The sequence below is a fragment of the Aythya marila genome (genome assembly GCF_965140915.1).
Source record: "Aythya marila genome assembly, chromosome: 11".
Classification (NCBI taxonomy): domain Eukaryota; kingdom Metazoa; phylum Chordata; class Aves; order Anseriformes; family Anatidae; genus Aythya; species Aythya marila.
Genome location: NC_139052.1, coordinates 248,890 through 273,459, shown reverse-complemented (window position 1 = coordinate 273,459; position 24,570 = coordinate 248,890). Strand labels below are relative to the sequence as shown.

The 24,570-nt window shown below is 35.7% G+C and overlaps 1 protein-coding gene across 9 annotated transcripts in view; it reads left to right on the top strand.

Annotated features, from left to right (window-relative positions):
* DMXL2 (Dmx like 2) overlaps positions 1–24,570 on the top strand; it is a 57,764-nt gene that overhangs the window by 19,845 nt on the left and 13,349 nt on the right. For 7 of the 9 annotated variants that reach the window (XM_082769103.1, XM_082769100.1, XM_082769102.1 and 4 more), the window contains 19 exons: positions 212–489; positions 671–1,364; positions 2,589–2,710; positions 4,112–4,201; positions 6,242–6,359; positions 7,100–7,219; positions 7,621–7,854; positions 8,623–10,302; positions 10,590–10,700; positions 11,467–11,636; positions 12,987–13,084; positions 13,235–13,400; positions 14,350–14,614; positions 15,340–16,439; positions 17,490–17,681; positions 19,250–19,326; positions 19,892–20,022; positions 20,747–20,995; positions 23,861–24,042. In XM_082769103.1, the coding sequence (XP_082625229.1) occupies positions 212–489; positions 671–1,364; positions 2,589–2,710; positions 4,112–4,201; positions 6,242–6,359; positions 7,100–7,219; positions 7,621–7,854; positions 8,623–10,302; positions 10,590–10,700; positions 11,467–11,636; positions 12,987–13,084; positions 13,235–13,400; positions 14,350–14,614; positions 15,340–16,439; positions 17,490–17,681; positions 19,250–19,326; positions 19,892–20,022; positions 20,747–20,995; positions 23,861–24,042 (6,077 nt within the window). The remainder of the gene's footprint in view (positions 1–211; positions 490–670; positions 1,365–2,588; positions 2,711–4,111; positions 4,202–6,241; positions 6,360–7,099; positions 7,220–7,620; positions 7,855–8,622; positions 10,303–10,589; positions 10,701–11,466; positions 11,637–12,986; positions 13,085–13,234; positions 13,401–14,349; positions 14,615–15,339; positions 16,440–17,489; positions 17,682–19,249; positions 19,327–19,891; positions 20,023–20,746; positions 20,996–23,860; positions 24,043–24,570) is intronic. The other 2 variants (XM_082769104.1, XM_082769101.1) reach the window with 1 other exon arrangement.

Below are 24,570 nucleotides of genomic sequence, written 5' to 3'. Positions count from 1 at the left end.
TACTTGTATTCCATAGTTAGGATCAATAATCAAATGCCAGGGCCTCTCACTGTTGTACAAACAGATGAAAGATGTTTCTACCTTCAGTTTGCATGAATGTTCTTATAAGATAGCACTATTAACAGATTCTAAATATTGTTGTTTGGAGTGGAAACTGTAGTAGGATGATACCTAGAATTTGAAAATAAATAAATAATATTTTCTGTTGCAGACTTGTCTGTAGATAGAGAATCAGAGACAGGGACTGGAACAGGTTCTTCAGAACATGAAGATGGAGAAAGAGAGGGAAGCCCCAGAACATCTCTACCAGCAGGCCTATGCATGCCTCTTCCAACAGTTTTGTTAGATCGGAAAATTGAGTTGCTCCTAACCGAATGGAACAGAAACCCAGATATGCTTTTTACTATCCATCCTATTGATGGTACATTTTTGGTGTGGCATGTGAAGTATTTAGATGAACACACTCCAGGCATCTTTCGACAAGTTCAGGTGTTGTATATTTGAAATTGTTTTATTATTTATGATCTTAATGAACAGTCATTATGTTCTTGCTATTTAAATCTGGTCATCAGAATTACTTGAAATTAAACTAATTCCTGTGAAACAGTTGACATTCATTTGGACTTACACTGGGTTGTTATATTCTAATTATTTTTTTTTTCCCCTCCAGGTTTCATTTTCTTCTAGGATTCCTGTTGCATTTCCTTCAGGAGATGCTAGTTCCCTTAGCAAAAATATTATGATGTATGCTTGCCCTGTCTTATTAAAAGATAGTAATGCTGTACATCAGAAGACAGTGGACTTTCCAGATAAAACCCTAGCAAGTAAAGGACCAGGCTTTGCTCAGAACAGCACAAATGTGAATATAATTTCTCCTATAGTGATGATGATTTCCAAACATATAGATGGCTCTCTAAATCAGTGGGCAGTTACTTTTGCTGATAAATCAGCTTTCACTACTGTGCTAACAGTCTCACATAAATTTAGGTACTGCGGTCACCGTTTTCATCTTAATGACCTAGCTTGCCATTCTGTTTTACCATTACTGTTAACATCTTCTCATCATAATGCTCTACTAACTCCTGAGTCAGACAGTTCTCAGGATTCTGACAGCATAAACAGAATAATGGATCCTATAAAACATGTAAAAGGTTCTTCTAGGCAGCAACTTAAAAATGCAGCAACCCGTACATTCTATGACCCAAATGCAATCTATAGCGAGCTGATTCTGTGGCGTGTAGACCCTATAGGACCTTTGTCATACACTGGAGGAGTATCTGAGTTGGCTCGAATTAACTCTCTTCATACCTCCGCTTTCTCTAATGTGGCCTGGCTTCCAACACTTATTCCAAGCTATTGCCTTGGTGAGTATTCTTAGCAAGATCCCATATAGAGTTAACACTGGGGGCTATAAAACTATTTTTTCAAAATAAATTCATGTTGTATTTGGAGTATATTAACTTTTCAGCAATTTCTTTATATAGTGCCAGTGAACAGTCTTCCTTCATTTGAGACTATGCTACTTCAAAACAACATAGTTCATGTGGGCTAAGAGTTTGTAGTTACCATGGATCACCTGGCATGGAGTAACTTCTTTGTGTTAGTTAGCAATCAGTCTCACAACAGAAAAACATGATCCCATTCCTCAGTGCTTTAGGCAACTTTGCAGAGTGCTGTCTGCATTGACATGGTAGTTAAGTGTGATGATCACACTCTGCAAGTGTGATGATGGCAGAAGTATCTGGGTTGTTGGCCTCATACAGTTGCAGGAGGCAGTGGATTGAACAGAACTAGTGATTGGACCACTTGATTGAAAAAGTTCTAGACATGTTAATCTATTAAGCCACTCAAATACTTATTTTTTATTTGTAAAGATGTTGTAGTAGTTGTGTACAATACTAAAATGTAAATTGTGTTGTGAATATCACATTAGTAAGTTTCATACTAATAGTGCCAGGATATTTTATTATACTAAGGCCAATCTGACCTTTGCAATTTTTAAATGGGTGTCGAAGATATTGTGCAACCTCAAAAATCTTAAATGTGTTTTAAAAGGCGTAGCATTTCTTTGATTTAAAAATAAAAAAAAATCCCTTTGCTCACATACTAATGTTCTATCCTGTCTCAATCCCACGAAGGAGCTATTCTAAACCTTGTTTACCTTGGATTTCTACTCTAAATCATCTCCAAGAACCCCGAGAAGCTAGAGTCCCTAAGCTCAAGTTCCAAACACCTCCCTTGGAGGTGACAGTGAAGAGAATGTAATCATTTTAAAGGCAGCATTCTTTTAGGTGTACTGTCTATTGTTTTTTGCATGTGTGAACAATAGTTATAAGCAATAATGAGTTCTGCTCAGGTTATTCAATATTTATGAGGAGTTTTAGTTACATAAATGAGCAGAAAGTTATTTTGAAGTCTAAATAATGTTTTAATGTACGTAATTTCTTGGGGTGTTTTTGCTTCAGTATTTTATGACAGTCATTTTTAGAAACATTCAGATACTGTGAAGTGGATTATAATTGACTACGTGATACTATTTCATGCTATTTTTTTCTTTAACTATAATGTTTTTTTTGTGTTTTCTGTAGGTACATACTGCAACTCCGCTAGTGCTTGTTTTGTTGCATCTGATGGCAAAAACTTGAGACTCTATCAAGCTGTTGTAGATGCAAGAAAACTTCTAGATGAACTATCTGACCCTGAATCATCTGTAAGTTTTATGTAGCAATGGCTTGAAAGTTTTAAAATAAAAATTAAGGTAACTTTTAAACTTTTTTTCCCTCTCCAGTGATTTTTCTTATTTCCTCATGTCTGTATATTAGCTTATATAATTACATGTTTTGCAGATGTCTGTAAACATTAGCAGACAGTAATGTGGATATTACTACTAACAGTGGCTGAACTGAAACAAAATACCCCTGATGAGTTTCCCCAACTTGTAGTATGTGGTGAAAGAAAAAACAGATTTTTTTTCTTTGTCTTCTCAGAAGAGGGGAGTCAGGAGCAAGTGGGCAGGTGAAGATAGGTGAAGAGTAGGGTGTATACACTTATACAGTAGGGTGTGTATATGAGGGGGGACAGAGATGATGGGATAGAAGGGAGTCAGGGCAGGTTATTGCTAAGGGTAATACTGGCTCTTATTTTTGCTGTTGTAGTCTGTTCTTTCTGTTCTTTCATTACATTTTGTTTCTATGACTGAGCAAAGTAAAATCTGGCCTTGTAACTATTACCGTATAAATAAGTACATTTTTCATTTTTCCATTCTTCTGTTATTTTTTAAGCTATCCTGCAAGCTATAGCTTGTCAGTATTCAGATCAGTCTGAGGAACCTATTACAGGAGCAGTGACTGTGAATGCTCCAGCAAAAATCAATAGTACATTCCATTTATATATAAGCTGTATTTATTTATTTATTTATTTGTTTGTTTGTTGTGACAAAACTGAAGGTTTAAAAAAGTGAAGCGGTGTATTTGAGTTTCTCGTAGTACTTATATTGTTATGTTATTATGAAAAGATAAGTCTTTAAATAAACATTTACTTTCTATGTAAATTGGTATGCTATCCCCATGAATAGCTGCAGACTGAAAACAGTGCAAATCATAGAATCATAGAATCATAGAATATCCTGAGTTGGAAGGGACCCTTAAGGATCATCAAGTCCAACTCTCGACACCGCACGGGTCTACCCAAAAGTTCAGACCATGTGCCTAAGTTCACAGTCCAATCTCTTCTTAAATTCAGACAGGCTCGGTGCAGTGACCACTTCCCTGGGGAGCCTGTTCCAGTGTGCAACCACCCTCTCTGTGAAGAACCCCCTCCTGACGTCCAGCCTAAATTTCCCCTGCCTCAGCTTAACCCCGTTCCCGCGGGTCCTGTCACTAGTGTTAATGGAGAAAAGGTCTCCTGCCTCTTGACAACCCCTTACGAGGAAGTTGTAGACTGCTGTCCTGATGAATGCATTATTCATAACTGCCAAAATGACAACAGGAAGAAGCCTATTACTATTTACAGCAACAAGGAAAATTATAGCATCAGTTTATTGTAAATGATTGCAATTTCCTTCTGTCTAAAGAAAAAATATGCTAACTCATCTCATTTTCCTCTGTTTCAGAAACTTATTGGGGAAGTGTTTAACATTGTGAGCCAACAATCTACTGCTCGACCAGGATGCATTATTGAACTCGATGCAATAACTAACAAAGTAAATAAATGGTTAATTCTTTAGGGTATCACATAAAAATGTTTAATAGCTTTGTTGCTGATTAACCTAATCTGTTGAAAATACAGAAAAAAGAGGACATTTCTCTATGGTGATAAGGACTGCCTTGAATTTTTGTGAATGTTGAGATACCTTGAATGTTTTTATGAGACAACTTACAGTTGTGAGGAGCTCAAAGCCTGTTGTTATAGAGTGTAACAAAATTTTCTAGGCATAAATCTTGTTTAAAATAAACTTGACTGAATACTGCTTTACACCCATCATAATTTAAAGAAAGAAGAAAAAAATCACAACTGCCTCCAGAAACCCAAACAAACAAGAAGACCACCACCAACAACAAAAAACAAAAACTACTTAAGTCTTCCAAAATGTGGTAATAATAGCCTTGTATGACTTACAATTTTTTGTCTTTCTCATAAGACACGCTTTTACCTGTTAACTAATATAGCCATGTGTTTCAATCAATGAAATGATTGAATGGTAGTGCTATGAAATTTAATTCGTATTATTATTTTGATCTTGCAAATTCCAGTGCTGTTTTCTGTTAGGTAGCAGCCTGGGAAAGTAATCTACTTTACCATTTTTTACTTAGACATATAGACATTTTTGATACATACAAAGAAGTACTTCTCTATTTGACAACATTTTGTTTGTTGTTGTTGTTTGTTTTTTTTTGTCTTGTAAGTATTAATCACATAGGACCTTCAATTTTTGGTTCAGATTTATCAAATATTTTTTAGAATTTTTATAGATTATTTTATGACTTGACATGAGGAGTACAGGGAATAGCTTAAGAGGTAAGAAACAGTCTTCTACATAAGACCTATGTTGTGGGAAAGACAATAGCATGACATCCTGGGTGTCTTTTATGTTTTCTATTTCTTTTAGCTCCTTAGTCATACTTTCAAGCCTCTAATGTCCTAGTATAAACCTTAATTAATATTTGTGGACCTTACCAACTTCTACAGAAATGGTAAATAAGTTAGTTGGGTCATTATTTTTCAGTATCTAAATCTTTCTTAAATGAATGTAGAAATCAATGTATCAATTCGGGAGGCTGAGACTAGGAAGAGCTTTACATGTAAAAAACAGCCTGCAAAGATTCAAAAGGACGGCAAGCTCTGGAGTCAGGAAGAAGCCCTCTCTCTTCTACAAGTAAACACTGAATCCAGTTTCCTTAGAGGACATCCCAATCATGATGGTGACCGAAGACTTTCCCATAATACAAATGTCATTCACGCATCCTCTCACTACCTCCTTTATCTCCATAGCACCTGCTGAAGCTCTAAAAAAACCCACCTTCTATATTGAGTCAGTCAGCTTTTGCCAATTTCATCCTGGTAGGATTTCAAAAATACCTGTGTGAAAAAAGATGCCTCTCCATGCTTCTCTGGAAAAAAATGTGTTCAACATGAAAACTTTGCTGTCACTGTCTTTGGGGGACACATTTTCCTTGTCTGCAGAAATGAATTTCACTGCCAGCAGCCTCCTTTGTAGAGGGGTGGAGGTACTGAAAAGAGGTCTGTTGCTGTCAGGAGGAACAGCTGTTGAGTTATAAGAGAAGGAATATGTGCAGTTTCTTCCTTTTATTTTGTTAGCAGATTTCTCAATCCATTGCAGTCAACTTTCCACTGAAGATTGATAGAAGTCTAAGAGTTGTTGCCACAGTCCTTTATTCTATACCTAAAATAATAATAGTAATAATAATAATAATAATAATAATAATAATAATAATAATAATAATCTGTCATTAGCTTCAGCAAAAATATTACAGAATTAGTCTAGTATGGTAGATTTCATTGAAACTGTTGGAATATATACACAATAAGTTCTAGAACATGCTGTTCTTAATGTAAGAGATGAAAATGTTCTGTTTTTCTGATGTATTAAGATAGTTTTCAAAATTATAAAAGAAAGTAATTGATCCTCAATCGATAGTTGGATTGTACAAAAAACATAATTATGTTAGTAAAAAATGTTGTTATACCATTCTGAAAGCGTAACTACTGCTTGATTTTACAGTGTGGCTCAAACACACAATTACTTCATGTCTTTCAAGAAGACTTCATTTTGGGATACAAACCACAAAAGGAAGATGTAGAAGGGAAGGAAACTGAGATATTTTTCCAGCCATCACAAGGTATAGTATAAGAATAACTACTATGAAGTAGGTACCAAAACTGGTCTTAAAGAATACTGAAATCTAGCAGACATTTACTAGATTCATTTTTAATGAGAATATATTGAATTCACTGAAATGGCTGATTCACGTTGCTCATATAAATCATCTACATGGTAATGGTATTAAATAAAACTATTCTAATTTGCCTACAGTGAATTATTTTAACTTGTATGACAAGGTCTGTTTTTCAAAATGTTTTGTGTTATATTTTAAAGATGTGTACAAAGTAGACTAGAAGTGTATTTCCTGAATTAATATGTTGTTCCAGGTGATAAGGTGCATATGTCTGACTTTCCCTTTTATCCTATAGAAAGTAACTGGGGAATTTGGTACTAGACTCAAAAGCTTAAAAAAAAAAAAAAAAAAAAAAAAAAAGGAAGAAAGCAAGCACTCTGAGAAAACTGAAAACTGTTTTATAATCTAGCAGAGCAGTTCAAATTGATTAGGAAGGCAAATACATCTAATAAGTTAGATTTGTCATTAATACTCAGGTTTGCTCTAAGTCAGTCTCTATTTTACTAAGTCTTCTATAACTCTGAACAAACTAAATGTTGATTAAAATGTTATTAATAGTACCATTTGAGTATTTTGTTTTGTAATCAAACAATTTCAAAGAGGAAAAAATACTTTTTTAGTATCAGTTTTTATCAATTGTTGAATGTAAACTTCATGATTATGGTAATGTCTTTAAATTACAGGTTATCGTCCACCACCTTTTTCAGAAAAGTTCTACCTAGTCGTAATTGAAAAAGATAGTAATGGCTGTTCTGTTCTTCAGATGTGGCATCTTCATCTCAAATCTGTGCAAGCCTGTTTAGGTGAGTGAGTGAGTAATTGTATTTTCTTAGAGATGAACATTTAAGTAACATAACAGAAAATTTGAGGCTTGGTGTTCTAGAAGCAGTAGAAGAGTAAGGTTTCTTGCAAACATGGATTGCATTCCATAGCTATGACAATATGAAAATTTGTTAAAAGAGTGAGTAATATACTTAAGCGCTGGATTCTTTAAACTCTCAGTATTTCAGAATACTATGGATATCTTAAAATGAGTAATCATAGCATAAAATTATTTGCAGTACAACTAAGCAGCCAATACACGATATAATTATTTTCTGCATAACCAAAACAATGCTATGAAAAACATCTGATTATAGCATGTTTATGCTTTCTCCTCACATACATTTTTAACATTGTTTGCAATGATTTTTCTTTCGTGTAGCAAAAACTACTGAAAAAAAAACTGTTTTAGCAGAGAATAAGCTTAGTGTACCTGAACAGAAGACAGTAGATTCTTCTCCAGATATATCACCTGGTGTAAGTCCCATTCCACGATCTTCATCAATCGCTAATCTTCAGACTGCTAGTAAGCTCATTCTGAGCTCCAGACTTGTATACAGCCAACCACTGGATCTTCCTGTTGGTGTAGAAGTAATAAGAGCAACTCCCTCAGCAGGTAAATTTAACTTTTTTCTAATTAATCCACTAATTTATCTGCTAGTTCATAAGCTAGTATGTTCTCAGCCTATCACTCTCTTGATTGATACAGGCAACATGGGAATAAACGGGCACTCTCAAATCCATGTCCATGTCTCCCAAATCACAAAAAGTGCGTTTTGCAAATCACTCCTTTCTTCATTGTAGCAATTCCTCGTAGAAAAGCTTTTTCTGAAACTTACTGCTTTAATGACTGGAAACTTAACTTCTAGTCTTAATTTATTTATGATCAATTTATACCCCCTTGTTCACCGGCCAACATTAATCTGATGAGTATATGATGCTTTTTTTTTCTTTTGACTTGATGTACTTACCCTGTCTACTTCTGCCTGTTTGTCTCTGTGTCTCTCATAATACTCTTAAGTACCATAGTGCCCCTCTTAAGTTTCATTTTGGTAGGCTACACAAGCCTAATCTTAATTTCCCTTATTGTATCTGATTGAAGCTTTGTATTTCTTTATTATTCTAACAGTCCTTTTCTGAATTAGTTTAGTTCAAGTTTATTTTCCTTGAATAGTGACCAGAACTGCAGGTGATTAACATCTAAACTGTTAAGACTGTTATCCGTCTTAAAACATTTGCCCATACCCAGGTCAAAGTTAAAAAAAAAAAAAAAAAAAAAAACACCAAATTGAAAAGTTCTCTATTAGTAGTTACAATGTTGTGTCTGTCTCATATAGGTATTTGACTTTTTATTACTGATACTAAATGTTTGTTCTGACTTCAGGTCATTTGAGTTCTTCATCAATATATCCAGTCTGCCTTGCACCTTACTTGATAGTAACATCATGTTCAGACAACAGAGTGCGATTCTGGAGATGTACTGTAGAAAAAGACCTGAACAGCAAAAATGAAGAAAGGGAAAAATATCATTGGAGAAAATGGCCTTTAATGAATGATGAAGGAGAAGACAACAGCAGTACAGTCACCATAGTAGGAAGGCCAGTTGCCGTTAGCTGTTCTTACACGGGACGTCTTGCAGTAGCATACAAACAACCCATACAGCATAACGGTTTTGTTTCAAAAGAATTTTCCATGCATGTTTGTATACTTGAGTGTGAGTCTACAGGAGGATCAGAATGGGTTTTGGAACAGACAATTCAACTGAATGATTTAGTTAGGGTTGGAAGTGTCCTTGATTCAAGGGTCAGTGTAGATAGTAATTTATTTGTTTACAGTAAATCAGATGCATTTTTGAATAAAGACAAATGCCTGGTGCCCAGTATCAAGCATTTGGTGCATTTGGATTGGGTATCAAAAGAAGATGGTTCACATATATTGACAGTTGGAGTTGGTGCCAACATCTTCATGTACGGAAGACTTTCAGGAATTGTAACAGATCAAACAAGCAGCAAAGAAGGTGTAGCTGTTATTACTTTACCACTAGGTGGAAGCATAAAACAAGGTATAAAGTCAAAGTGGGTGTTGCTTAGATCAATTGATTTGGTATCATCTGTAGATGGCACTCCTTCACTACCTGTTTCTCTCTCCTGGGTGAGAGATGGTATACTGGTGGTGGGAATGGACTGTGAAATGCATGTTTATGCACAGTGGAAACACGCTGTCAAGTTTGGTGATGGTGAAAGTGATATTTTCACTACTGAAGACACAGCAACTAAAGATCCACTCAGAGCAAGCTTGATAGCAAAGAAGACCAGTGTAATTGATGGGGCAGGTATTGTGGATGATGTTTTTGGCACTCCAACTGTAATTCAAGACGGAGGCCTTTTTGAAGCTGCTCACGTTCTTTCACCTACTCTCCCTCAGTATCATCCAACCCAGCTATTAGAACTTATGGATCTGGGTAAAGTTCGCCGAGCCAAAGCCATTCTGTCACATTTAGTTAAATGTATTGCAGGAGAAGTTGCGATAGTTAAAGACACAGAAGCTGGAGAAGGAACTGGTCCTAAACGCCATCTTTCTCGCACCATTAGTGTAAGTGGTAGTACTGCAAAGGATACCATCACAGCTGGAAAAGATGGTACTCGAGACTACACAGAGATAGACTCCATTCCCCCACTGCCACTTTATGCTCTGCTTGCTGCAGATCAAGATGCCACTTACATTTCTGAAGAAACTTCTAAAATACCTCAGGGATCTGAAGATCGTGCTAAAAGAAAAACAGAGGATCAGTACTCAGATCTATTCCAGATTCAGCCTGTCACAACTGATGACTTTATTGATTTCGAGCCTGAAAAGAGGGAAAGTAAATCCAAAGTTATTAATCTCTCACAATATGGTCCGACTTACTTTGGCCGAGAACATGCCAGTGTCCTTTCAAGTCACCTGATGCACTCAAGTCTGCCAGGCCTCACTCGACTAGAGCAGATGTTCCTCGTAGCTTTGGCAGACACCGTGGCAACAACAAGCACTGAACTAGATGAGAACAGAGATAAGAATTACTCAGGTTAGTAATGAGCATATTATTAAATTAACATTCTTGCTCTTCCCAGCTAAGGCAAGCTTACTCCTTGAGTATTTTGGGATTAAAAAAGCTGAAAGCGAGTATCAGTTATTCAGATTAGATACAGTAGAGCAAAAAACATTTTATAAATTACTGTATTTCAAGCATAATACTTTATCACAAACAACAAATTTAGAAACATACATTCCTTACATGCTGCATACAGTAAGTCATATATATGCCCCTGTAGTCATCTGCATATTCTAAAGTCAGTATTTTGTATTTTACAGGAAGAGATACCTTGGATGAATGTGGCTTACGATATTTGTTGGCTATGCGCTTGCACACCTGCCTTCTGACATCACTACCACCTCTGTATCGAGTACAGCTACTTCACCAAGGTAATTCTTGGAATGTGGCATTACTTTCATTTTATCCAGTTGAGCTGACAGGACCTGATAATATTTGATTTATATTGTGATACTTTTATTATCTCCATATTAATTTTAGATGACACCTATTCCATTAAGGCCCTTGTTTTGCAAAGTATATGCTTCCCTGCATGCAGTGTGAACAGACAAAAATGTAAAGCTCTAGAACAGAAGAGAGATTCTGTGCCATTCAGTTTGAGCATGAATAATTTCCCCCACCAGATAACATACAAATTGTATCATATTTTACATTGTTTCTGCTGGAGGACTGAAGGGTTTGCTTTACAGAAGTACAATTTTATCTTCCCTCTAAGATAATTTTATTATTTTCATCACAGCAGGTTTTTTTCTTGCTCTGAATAAATGCTGTTCTGACATACAGAAAGAAAAGCAATTACTGCCTCAACAGCATACAGAAAGATTTCTGGGCCAGGATGGATCTGTCTCTGAGATTACATATTTTTGCTTCTATCTAGCACCATACGAAACTCAAGAACGTATATAAACAGGTTGCTGGAAAGGAATGGAGGAAGCACCGAAGGGAAGCATGTATTTCACAGAGAAAGAAAAAAGATGCTTCCACTCTTTCTTGAACAGTTGTGACAAACAGTTGCTCTGACATCTACCAACACTCTTTGCAAAACTCCCTTTGCAAAAAAAAATTTGCCTCTCTAACATATTCCATTTGTTTATTAACAAGTTTTAATTTTCTGAATTTTATTATGTTATTGTTTAGGCCTATCTACCTGTCATTTTGCATGGGCTTTTCATTCTGAGGCGGAGGAGGAGTTGATCAACATGATTCCAGCTATCCAGAAGGGAGACCCACAGTGGTCTGAATTAAGAGCTATGGGTATAGGTTGGTGGGTCAGGAATATCAACACACTCCGAAGGTGTATTGAGAAGGTATTTTTATTGCTTACAAATATAGTTATGTGCTGTTATGCTCTAACAGATACTTAGGATGACTTGTGTAGAGCAGATCCCTTTGTACTGCAGCCCAGCTACTATTTTAACAGTTGTTTGTTTTTTTCCATATCCAGCACCAAAACATTAGTAGTGTTAGATAATGTTGGCAGTTCTGATTTACCACATTTGAGTTAGGAAAGCCATTTCTGGAAGACCTAATCATTTCCCCCACATTTCACAGTATGTTTAAGATTATATTACTCTATTTTAAGAACAATCCTTCTTCAGATATATGTGACAGCATATATCTATTGATGAAACAGGAAATTATTCAATAATGAGTCTTATTTAAGAAATAACCATTTCATTTTCAAAATGCATAAAAAATCCTCTTGTAAATTCTGTTGGGTTTGATAATAAAATAGTACAGAACATAAAAGGCCTGAGCAGAAAATAAGTGCAGCTTTTACTCCTTTCTGGAGAGTCACAAAAATAGTGTTTTATAGAAATATACACCTGTATTATATAAAACCAAAATAACATCAAATCCTATTTTTATGCAGAGCTTTTTTGTGGGAGTTCTAATAATAGATAAAATACAGTATATTTTTTAGATATTATTTTAAAATGTTTCCTGTAGGTATCCAAGAGATTTAAATTCTTAATTTAATAAGATTTTCAGCTTTCTTATCAAGTTTGATGGATTTGATTTATTTGATTATTTGTCTTTGCTCTGAATTACAACAATTAGTGTACTCTTTGAGTTGTTTGTGGAACTTCATAGTTTACTAAATTTCAGAGGTTGTAAAAATAATTTATTTTAGTGTTACAGAATATTTGTTGAATCCAGGAGCAAAACTTAATTATTCTAGTCCTCTAAAGCTAATGCAGTTACATTGCCTAGTCCTATACAGGGGAAAAAAAAAAAAAAAAAAAAAAAAAAGGTCATTAAAGAAATACTTGTATTAGCTTACAAATATGTAAATAATGAATTGCAAGAGGAACTTCTCCTAATAGTATGAGCTACTGTAACACTTTTGATGAAAAGATTTTTATTTTCATGGTTGTAACGTCCCACTGTAGTGGTGGGGGGGAGGTGTTAATATCTGCAGTAGTGCTGTTTTTCTGAACCTTAAGAACATTAACTGTGTAATGAGCTGTCACCTATCAAAAAATCAGTTTCTGCAAAACATTCTGAAAGAAATTACTGTTGCTTTATGTAAATAGTCACCCAGACCATCCTCTCTGACAGAGAACATACATTCTTAGGTTAAAAGCAAGTTTTATATTTGCAGTAATAATACTAGATTTTGCTTACTTATAGGTTTTGCTTACTTTTACTTATAGGTTGCAAAAGCTTCATTCCAGAGGAACAATGATGCCTTAGATGCTGCACTTTTTTATCTTGCTATGAAGAAAAAGGCAGTGGTGTGGGGTCTGTTTAGGTGAGTTCTACTAGCTGTAAGTTTGATTAAATCATAATTGAACCAGGAATGCGAAACAGAACTCGTTCAGGATTAGAGTTTAATTGGTGTTGTTCAATTGATTGTATCCTAAGGTTATATAAGTTGTATATATTACATTTCTTTATGCAGGTCCCAGCATGATGAAAAGATGACTGCCTTTTTCAGCCACAACTTCAGTGAAGACAGATGGCGAAAAGCTGCTTTAAAAAATGCTTTTGCTTTGTTGGGAAAACAACGCTTTGAACAATCAGCTGCATTTTTCTTGCTAGCAGGTTCACTGAAAGATGCTATAGAGGTATTAGCTTTTGAGAAATTATGTTTCAGTTTCTACTTTGAACTTCGTAACTGCATCCTTAAAAGCTGTTCTGCTGATCTTTTTCACAGTGTGGCAGCAGAAAGGGGATGTCTATACATGACCCCCTTGTGCCCTGTAGACATGCCATTTACTTTCACACTACTGTTAAAAACAGCTTAGAAGATAATCTGAAGGCTAGAAGTATTCAAATACATCAGTTCTCAGTAGAATGGCTCCTGGGAAGAGCAGTCATAAACCCACTGGCAAAACTTTGGTTTGTTGTAATTAAGTTGTTGCAATGCTCTGTTCAGTTTCCAACTATTCTGCATTTCCTAATGTTAGAACATCAAGTTAAAAAAATAAAAAATAAAAAGGAAATCAGAGAGCTCTTTTGAAGCATCCTGATAATCCCTTTTTAGTGGAGCAGTGATATTTCCTGCGAAAAGGGAGGTGAGAGTTGTCAGCAGGGTCATAACTTAGGCAACATATCTCAGGAGATAAAAGAAATTAGAGAATTTTTATTTATCCTTCCTATTGTATGCAGTCAGTGAGTCTTTACCTGTGAAAGTACATTTCTGCAGATGAGTCAGTGGAAGAAAATCTTTCCAGTGATGTGCTAACATTAAAGTTGAAAGCTAAGTTTATTCAACTAGCTATAACGTCTTTACCTTTACTACTGGTATATTATTTTTTTTGTCATGCTGATGCACTGCCATGCATACTAGAATTGCTGAAATAGAAGTCAGATCACCTCTTCCCAAACATGGAAGAAAATGTCATTTGGATATATCTCACCACATTTTTGACTCAAAAATCAATATATACACAAAAGATCAGATATGAGATAAAAAATCTGTTCTGTAAACATATATTGCTATTCACTTCATTGTTGTTTTAAAAAACAACCTTTTCATTATAAAGAGACCTTTTCCCACCTTTCTTATCATAGGTGTGCCTTGAGAAAATGGAAGACATCCAGTTGGCTATGGTTATTGCTCGTTTATACGAATCAGAGTTTGAAACCTCTGCCACATACACCTCCATTCTTCATGAAAAAATTTTGGGTTGCCATAAAGATGGAACTGGGTTCAGCTGTACTAAGTTGCATTCCGATCCATTTCTGAGAAGCATTGCATACTGGATAATGAAAGATTACACTAGAGCACTGGACACTTTATTGGAACAAACACCTAAAGATGACGATGAAAACCCAGGTAAGGAGAAAACATTAGTGTGATGGAATTCTCTAAGACAGAGTAGAGAAGGGGTAATACTTTCTGTGTATGCACGTACTCCCTTTTCTTGAAATGCGATTATGCTGAAATCATTAATTGGATTATATACTAGCCCACTCAATTTCTTCTTCATTTTTTTTTCCCCAATTTCTTCCAGGGGCTTCTCTCCAATCCCCCTGTATTGAAATTAGTTTTGCTGTCAGATAAACTCTGGAGGGCCTTCCTTGTTTGGTACTTCCCTATAATACCTCTCTACTACTTAGTCCTGGCTAGTCTTTTCCAGCAGACTTCAAGTTCTCATTCTTGCTTCTAGGAATCACCATTGTCAAGCAGGGCTTCCTATCCCGTCTCTTTTGAGATTAATGTTAAGTGACAGAGAGGTGGCTCCATACATTTCTATAGTATATTCCCTACCCTAGGAAAATATCCATCTGGCCTTATCAGCTTCTTGTAGGCTTAGATGAGTGGAATATAGCAGCAAAGCAAATGTGAGTATTTCTTATCTTTCTACTCATCCAACTCATACCTTTAATCTTTTTTTGTGGGGAGTAAGTAATACTTTTGCTTTGTTTTGGCAACTAGACCCCAAACTGTCTTTGGTTTTGTGTTTTGATACATCTTTGTAATGCAGGAAATACTGCAAAGCAAAATAATACCATTTGAAAGCCATTGTCAATAGATGTCATATCTGTTTAATTCCTTAGTTATTGTCAAGTCATGCAATCCTGTGGTATTCAGTTTTTACAATTATCTTCGGACCCACCCTTTGCTCATCCGAAGATACTTCAGCTCACCAGAGGGGACTTTGGCCACCTTAGGTCTAAAAACTGAAAAAAGCTTTGTTGATAAAATTAATCTTATAGAAAGAAAATTATTCTTCACTACTGCAAATGCTCACTTTAAAGTGGGTTGTCCTGTACTAGCCCTTGAAGTTCTTTCCAAAATTCCCAAAATAAGAAAAAAGTCTACTATACCTACAGAAAAAGATGTATCTAGTCCTCCAATACAGGCTGGTATTCAAGATTCCAAAGCCCTATGGGGTGGTGCTGGAAGTGGTGCTACAGACTGGTCAAAGCCAATTTCAACTTCCTTTGAGCTGGAGGGTACTGTTGAATCTTCAGCACAATTTGACTGGAGTCAGCCAGCAGTAAAATTTGATGATGAGCCTCTTACCCTTGACTGGGGTGAAGACAAAAGTGAGTCAGACGATGAGGATAAGGATGTTGGCATAATGATGAAAAATTCAAAATCCAGTTCTGAGAATGAAGAACAAGATAAGAAAACCTCAGACATTAACGTCTCACAAACACCACATGGAGAGATTTCTGATATTGGAGACACTGAGGTTGATGTTATTGCTGAACAACTCAAGTTCAGAGCCTGTTTGAAGATCCTAATGACTGAACTGAGGACTTTGGCTACAGGTTATGAGGTAGATGGAGGAAAACTCCGATTTCAGCTGTACAACTGGCTTGAAAAAGAGATTGCTGCTATGCATGAAATATGCAACCATGAAGCAGGTGGCAAAGACTACTGTAAAACATATACCAAAGTAAATGGGGATCTACTCGATCATGAGGATATTATGGATAAGCCAGACATTGGTTCCTATGAACGGCACCAGATAGAACGACGTAGGTTACAAGCAAAACGAGAACATGCTGAAAGACGGAAGTGGTGGCTGCAGAAGAACCAAGCTCTTCTAAGAGTTTTTCTAAGTTATTGTAGTCTTCATGGGGCACAAGGTGGTGGTTTAGCATCTGTAAGAATGGAGCTGAAATTTTTGCTGCAAGAGTCACAGCAGGTAAAGCAAATTAAACTAATTTCCTTTAACAAGTCTGAACAGTTCTGGACTGACAGTTTTGTCAAATGCTTATGTTTGTGCCTAGATAGATACCTCATGTTCTACAAGTCTGATGTGTTTGGGGTGAGAACTTGCTATATTAGAGTTTTGTGTATCCGCATCCTGGTTCTTCAGAATCTGTTAGGGGATTACGTTACCTGTAATTATGGTACATAAATGTTGCTGTATATATAGTAGCTGCAGCATTATATTTATGTTGCAATGAAATTATTATATAGGCCCTTAGAATATTGTGATCAAAACTGTAAGTTAAATTCACAGTTGATGAAGTATGATAAAATCTCATTCTCTACACCACTGCAAATCAATGCAATGGGGCTATAAGGGGTGAGATCTTAGTGTCAAGGCTCAACAAATAATACCAAGTCAGACGGTGTAGTGCACCCTTTTACTATATTATGGCATTTTCTACATTTATTTCATACAGAATAGATATTTTCCAGCAAATGTTAGTGACTAGTCTGAGCAAATACTCTGATAATGGGCAAATCACTTAACTGGCTCCAGTCCCAGGTTCTTCACATTTAAAACAGGAGCAATAGTTGACTGTTTTGGTGGTGGTGGACTTAGTCTGTCATTTTAAAAGGGGGGGGAAGAAGGGATGACAAAAACCCTGTTCTTTTCCACTTGAGAAATGCAGATTAGTGCGAATTTGGCTTTTATTATTAAACTCAGATCAGTCACTACTATGTCAACCCATGCTACTTACTGCAAATGCACATCTAGTTACTGTTTCTAAGTAGACAATCCCAACACTCCTTAATGAACTACATAAAAATACTTCTCCTGCACTAAATCAAAAAATGTTCTAGCAAACTTGGCTATAAGGTCATTTGTGTTCTTGCAGTAAATAAGAATTAACTGAGTAGATGTCAGTGAAAGAGAATAAATAACCCTGGAAAAAGTATAAATAAAATTACTGGGTTTTGTTGTTGTTGTTTGTTTATTCTCATAGTAACCATTTTAAATGCAATCTTTTATTTTAAACAGGAAACTACTGTAAAACAACTTCAGTCTCCACTTCCATTACCCACAACGCTACCATTGCTTTCTGCAAGCATAGCATCCACGAAAACTGTGATAGCTAATCCTGTGCTGTATTTAAACAACCACATCCATGATATTCTTTACACTATTGTGCAGATGAAATCGCCACCACATCCTAATATTGAAGACGTTAAGGTAACGAAAACAGTTCTCAGAAAAGGCTAAATGATTATTTATAAAGTGGCATTAAAATACGCCCACAAAAATAGTATATGAGTTAACTTTTCAGCACTTACCCCTTTCACAATAATGGCCTTCTCACTTAAGCCTGATGAACTGAAAATGGTAGATAACCACGTGTTTTCTGACATATATTGGAATCTAGTTAGTTCTCTTTCATCCAAATTCTGGTCAGTCATTCTCAGGAAAATATTCCAAGTTTGGATGTTCACTAAAGTACTGAATTCTTGCTCTTAATCATGATCCTATAACTGTCATCATCCAAGGTAAATCTGGTAGGGAGATTATGAAAGTAGAGATGGGAGGCTGTAAGATATAGCTTTCTCTTAGTATAGTAACTATAAATCTTACTCCAGCACAAATTTCTCCAGTTGTACTGATTTTCCTGGAATTGTGATGAATTACTTTATCTGGCTCCATACCCTACAGTGAATAAAGTCTGTTCAGATTCATTAAGTAGACGGAGAAAAAAGCCAAAGAGCCCAAGACTATTGCATTGTTAATTAGTAAGATGCTAAATCATTAGGTTGTGCATTTAGATCAGTACTCATAGTCATTAAATGAATTTGATTTTCTATTGACTAGATGAAAGAAGAGAAGAAATAGGAAACTAAGTGGGTTGTCCCATTGCAAGTCAAAGATTTCTAAAACTGTAACCCAATGTCATTTATTTCTCATTTACTCATTATGCAATAATAAGCACCTTTTTAACTCTAAAAACTCTAATTTCACATGCATTTTTATTTAAAAGAGAATTCAGAGAAAACTGACACTTACTAACTGCAAAACTCTTTAGATAATTTATATCTTTAATCTGAGATCTAACATCTTATTAAATAGATGGTAGGAAAAGATGGAAACAAAGAATTGATTTTAAAAAAAGCTTACAGGCTTACATTTTTAGCAGTTTCACATTTCCATTTTCATCACACTTTGGATTCCATCAGACTTTCCAAGAAATTTTTGCATTTCTTCTTCTATTTAAGAACTGGAGCGTTTCTGCTGCATTGCAAGGCAATAACAGAGTACTATTCTTGTTACTGAGAGACTTTAAAAAAAAATTAAGCATATGACTGAGGTGAAAACCAGATTATATATAAAATAAAATAATCATACAATTATTACACAAACTTTTGTATTACCCATATGAAGCAACTAATACTATATTGAGCTATGATGTCATATAATATGGCTTCCAAGAACCATTCCTACTATAGAAATCATTATTATAATATTGTGAGAGTTCTATATAATCAATTACCTTGACATAATATTAGAAGGCATAATATTAGAATATGTATGTTTAGATTTTGACTGTTATTGACTAATCTCCATCAACCAGTTGAATTTTTAAAATACTGTATTGTAAACCTAGGGCTATTTTTAATTACCATTTCCTGCACTTGGTTTAAAACTGGGAGATTTCTGCATAACACATTTTTAAATGCTGTTTAGAAAGAAATATGCTTTACACACCATTTATGTATAATTTATATATAATTTACCAGCTGTTTTTATTTTAGGTGCACACGCTTCATTCTTTAGCAGCTTCACTTTCTGCATCCATTTATCAAGCACTGTGTGACAGCCACAGTTACAGGTACAAATAGAAGTTTTCTTAGAGTCCTACATTTGGAGTATACTTTGTGCATCCAAAATGGAAATTCTTCATGCTTGTGTCTAAGAAAAGTGATTAAATTACTGTGTATGGCTGTAGATAATTATACAGCTTACATTTTGTTAGCTTTGATACTCCAAATCAGTTTTATACAGATAAAATAACAGCAGTTGTTTTTTTCCAACAAATAACAGGACAATCTGCTGTCACTCTTAGGATACTTCTGAGAGAACATTTGAGTGCTGGTTTTCACAGCACATCATTGCTGTATAGGGGTGTGCAGGAAATATTTGAGCCTAACTTAAGTCAGGTTTCAGAAAATGTATATTTAAAGCTAAAACTGGAAGAGAAAGCTGTAAAGCATACAAAGTTTTAATTTTAAAAAAACATTTTGTATTCCATGAAATTATATAACTCTTTACTTAATCTTGTAGAATTTTAAATGTTGCATTTTCTAACTAACATGAGAAATGTACTATACTTGATTGAAAAAATATTCTAAAATCCTTTCTCATCAGAAAAAAAAAACAAATTGATTTGTATTTAGCAGTCAAACAGAAGCAAATCAGTTTACAGGGATGGTTTATCAAGGACTGCTTTTGAGTGATCGACGCCGACTGAGGACAGAAAGTATTGAAGAGCATGCAACTCCAAATTCGTCTCCTGCTCAGTGGCCTGGTGAGGCAAAAATAATGGTTATTTTAAACACCACCCACTGGACAAGCTCCACATTACAATATTTTCTCACTGTTCTGTAATACTTGTATAATAACTTACAGTACAACTTGATGCTAATCTTTCAACCAAATCTGGATGAAATGATGGATGATCAATGATGGATAAGTGTTTTGTATTTAGTTCTCAAATTAGTAACAGCCTTTAGCTTCTTCACATATCAAAACAAACAAAAAAAAAACTTTATTGCAAAACCTTATTCAAAGAAGAGATGATGATCCTCATGATAAAGTCTGTAAGCTGTTACTTTGTTGTCCTAAAATGTTTTCTTCCAGTCTTTCTCACCCCCAAGCAAAGCTTTTCCATTAGCTGTTTAAACAGTACTGTCTTACATACATGCTTTACTTGCTGTAGCTGTCAAAACAGCTACTTTTGATGTACTGACATAGATTTAGTATTTTGAAGTCAACTCTGGCAATAGTGCAGGAGGCATCAGTTTCACAGGCAAACTGAACTGAGACACAAGTCAGAAGTCCCAGACTAAAGAAGGGTTTTTTCTTTCAATCTTTATGATTTTAAGAAAAATAATAATAGTATGTTTCATCCAAATAAAAGTATCAAGTGGCTATTAATCTGTTTACCATAAAAAGTAGAGATGTCACATTGACTTTTTCCCTGTTTGTAAACCTACTCATTTAATGCAGAACTTTTCCTCTTCTCTTTGCAGGTGTGAGTTCACTTATAAATCTTTTAAGTTCAGCTCAGGATGAAGATCAACCAAAGTTAAACATTCTTCTTTGTGAAGCTGTTGTAGCTGTCTACCTGAGTCTGCTTATACATGCCATGGCAACCAATTCATGTAACGAATTATTTCGACTAGCAGCCCATCCACTGAACAGCCGAATGTGGGCTGCCGTTTTTGGTGGCGGAGTGAAACTGCTTGTAAAACCTCGAAGACAATCAGAAAATATTCCAGGTACTCTGTTTAAAGGTCATACTAATGATTTGTATTTTGTAACTTTTAGTAACTTATTAGAGAAGATTTTTAAACACAAAAAACCAAGTAAGCATTATTTTAAGTATTTATGGGCAAGAAATCTGTTATGTTAGTAAAAAATCCAAAACAATGTTAGTCTTTCTCACAGTTGTCCTTTGTAATGGCACCCAGCTTATTTTGAATTTACCATTAAAACAATACAGGTACATAGTCTGTTCTGAGAGTAGTAGGACTTGCTTTTTCCTGGGCAAACAGGCAGACAAGAGACGGTCTGCGCGCACAGGATCGGTGGAGGGGGATATTGGGAATGCTGGGAAAAATCGGCAGTCAGCTGTCGGCTGTTGAAGAGAGCAGGTCACTCGTACTGTGAACACCTGTCGAAACGCCTTGTCACGGAGAATCATGGAGTGTTTACTGAAGCAGCGATACGCAATAAAATTTTGTGTAAAGCTTGGTAAAACGGGCAAAGAGACTCACGACATGATAAAGGAGGCCTACAGTGATGCTGCCATGGGTAGATCGGGTGTTTTTGAGTGGCACAAGCTGTTCCGAGAAGGTAGGGAAAGAGTGGAAGACGACGACTGCTCCAGACGCCCTTTGACCAGCAAGACCAATGAAAATGTGTCACGAGTGAAAAATTTACGTGGAAGTCCTCACAAGACTGCGAAAACGCATTGCTCGTGTCCGCCCAGCCATCGTCAACAATTGGCGGCTGCACCATGACAACGTGCCGAGCCACACAGCGTTCTGCGTAGTGGAGTATCTTGCCCACAAGGTGGCAACGCTGCCTCAGTCCCCCCACTGCCCCGACTTGGCCCCACCAGACTTTTTCCATTCCCGAGAATAAAATCGACGCTCAAGGGGAAGCATCACGCATCGGCAGAGGCGCTTCAAGAGACCGTGACGAGGGAGCTAAACAGCATTCCGGTCCAGGCGTTCCTGGAGGCGTACGAAAACTGGAAAACTTATTGGCAGCAGTGTGTAGATGCGGAAGGGTGCTACTGTGAAAAATTCTAATTGTTTGTTCTATTCTCATTAATATATATATTTTTTTTAAATTAGTCCTTCTACTTTCAGAACAGACCATGCATTTACTCAGAAGGCAACTTTTTAATTTGGCCTGAAAATTTAACTGTAGTAGCGGTATTAATTTTAATCAGGACTTGAAGACTGAGCACTTGTTAGGTTAAAAAAAAAAATCCAGACTTCATCTTTGTGACTGACTGTTGTCACAAAAAACAAGAATGTCAATGGCGTAGAGTTTTTATTTTTATTTTTTTTTAACTCTACTTAGAATGAATATAGAAAGTCTTGGATATAGACTTCTGCATTTAATTACTTTTACACACAACATAGTTTTCTTGGGATTTTTCCTTCAGTTTTTCTAAAACAACGATGAAAAATTTCAGTTCAAGGTAAAGCAAAGTGCTTAAACAGCAAGATAACAACAATATTGTTAACAGTCAGCCATCACACCAAGTAGTTTTGACAAGTAGTGAAGAAATCAGTGTTGTGACACAGGGAATGTATCCCAGAAGCATGGTAAGCAACCTGCACGTGGATTGCTCTGTGTATTTCCCAGTATAAAAGTTTCAGAATTATTAGTATACACCATTATTTTTCTTAATGTAAGAACTGATGGCACTTAGAATGGAATTGCCAGTACTTTTGTGTCTCAAACTTGCATTTGATATTAAACTACCGAAAAAATAATTAGTGATGAGTAATTTTAACTCAGATGTTTTGATTCAAACAAACGTACTAATCATATTTCTTTATGAAACTACTATTAGGTGCTTGCTTATAACACTTTTCAGTGCTTTCAGTCATTATTTTTAGTGAAGAATAGATGGTATAAATCAGTGCTAATACCTAGGTTTTCTGTATGTGAGAGGTAAGCCCTACTGTACATGTATAACTATTGCAGTAACTTGGAAACAAGTTACTTCTAATCTCAATAATTGCTGTCATTGATGACATTATCATACAGTCACCATTGGTCAATTAGCATTCTGAATTGCATCATTGTAAGTATTCATAACTTATTTCTCTTTTATGGAGTAAATTAAGTTTATTTGAGAATAATCATTTTAGGAATGATCGTTTATTTTGACAATGTGTTAATATAAACAACTTTTTATAAGAAGTCATATTTTCTTTAAGATGTATTCTGTTTTCCTTTAACCTACAAGCTGCTACAGTTTCTGATGTTTCAGAGGATGTTAATAAAGGTTTGTAAAAACTTGCAGTGTAGATGAATGCTAGTGATGGCTTCTAAAAAAAGTTTTTTAATATCTACCTCCTTTATAATAAAGTAAGTGTAATCTTCAATGTTACCTGCTTAATGACACTTTAAAAGACTAATTCCACATTTATATTTTGATAACTATTAAGATGGTCTAAATCATAACATTTTGCAATAGACTTCAGTTGTCACAAAGACTACTCAAATTCTTTTTGCTATCTTAAGAGTTCCTTGACTTATATTTTGAACCACTAATGCTGATTGTGCAGTTTACTGTTTAGTGAAATTTTATATATTGCTTCTATTTCTGAACAGAATATCTTAATTTTTCTTTCTTGAGAAGCTAAATGCTACATCTACTGAAAACTTCATCCAGATAACAAAACGTATTTCTTATGATACACCCAATGCTACGGTTATTGAATTTATCATAACGGAACTTTTTGTATGATTACACTTAATTTATTTAGGCTGGCTTTGATTCCTGAATTGGTAGAAGTTAGTACCAATAATAATATTTTAATGTTCTTCAATTATAAAATACAACTACTTTGCAAGATGCAATGTTAACATCAGCTTTTCAAATTATCTGAGTTTAGCACCGCCTCTTCCTTCAGAAGAAATGGATAAACATCGTCGTCGTTTTAATATGAGAATGCTCGTGCCAGGAAGACCAGTAAAAGACAGCACTGTACCACCACCTGTGCCTGCAGAAAGACCCTCTTACAAAGAAAAATTCATCCCTCCAGAGCTCAGCATGTGGGACTACTTTATGGCAAAGGTAATTTAAAATGGAAAATATAAGTTCATAGAATCATAGAATATCCCAAGTTGGAAGGGACCCATAAGGATCATCAAGTCCAGCTCCTGGCACCGCACAGGTCTGCCCAAAATTTTAGGCCTGGTGACTCAGTGCACAGTCCAAATGCCTCTTAAATTCAGACAGGCTTGGTGCAGTGGCTACTTCACTGGGGAGCCTGTTGCAGTGTGCAACCACCCTCTCGGCGAAGAACCTCTTCCTGCTGTCCAGCCTAAACCTCCCCTGCCTCAGATTGACACCATTCCCTCGGGTCCTGTCACTGGTGATTATGGAGAATAGGTCAGGGCCTTCCTCTCCACTCCCCCTCGTGAGGAGGTTGTAGACAGTTACAGTTACAGTTACTTTTATGAAGTTACAGTTCACAAAAGAGTATTTCTACTCCCTTAAGTTCTATAGGACAAAAATAATGTGAAATTTTTCAGTGCTCTTCATAGTAAGCTGCATCATCTTAAAAAGCTTTATCTTAATAAAAGATAGAGTCTCAAGTCT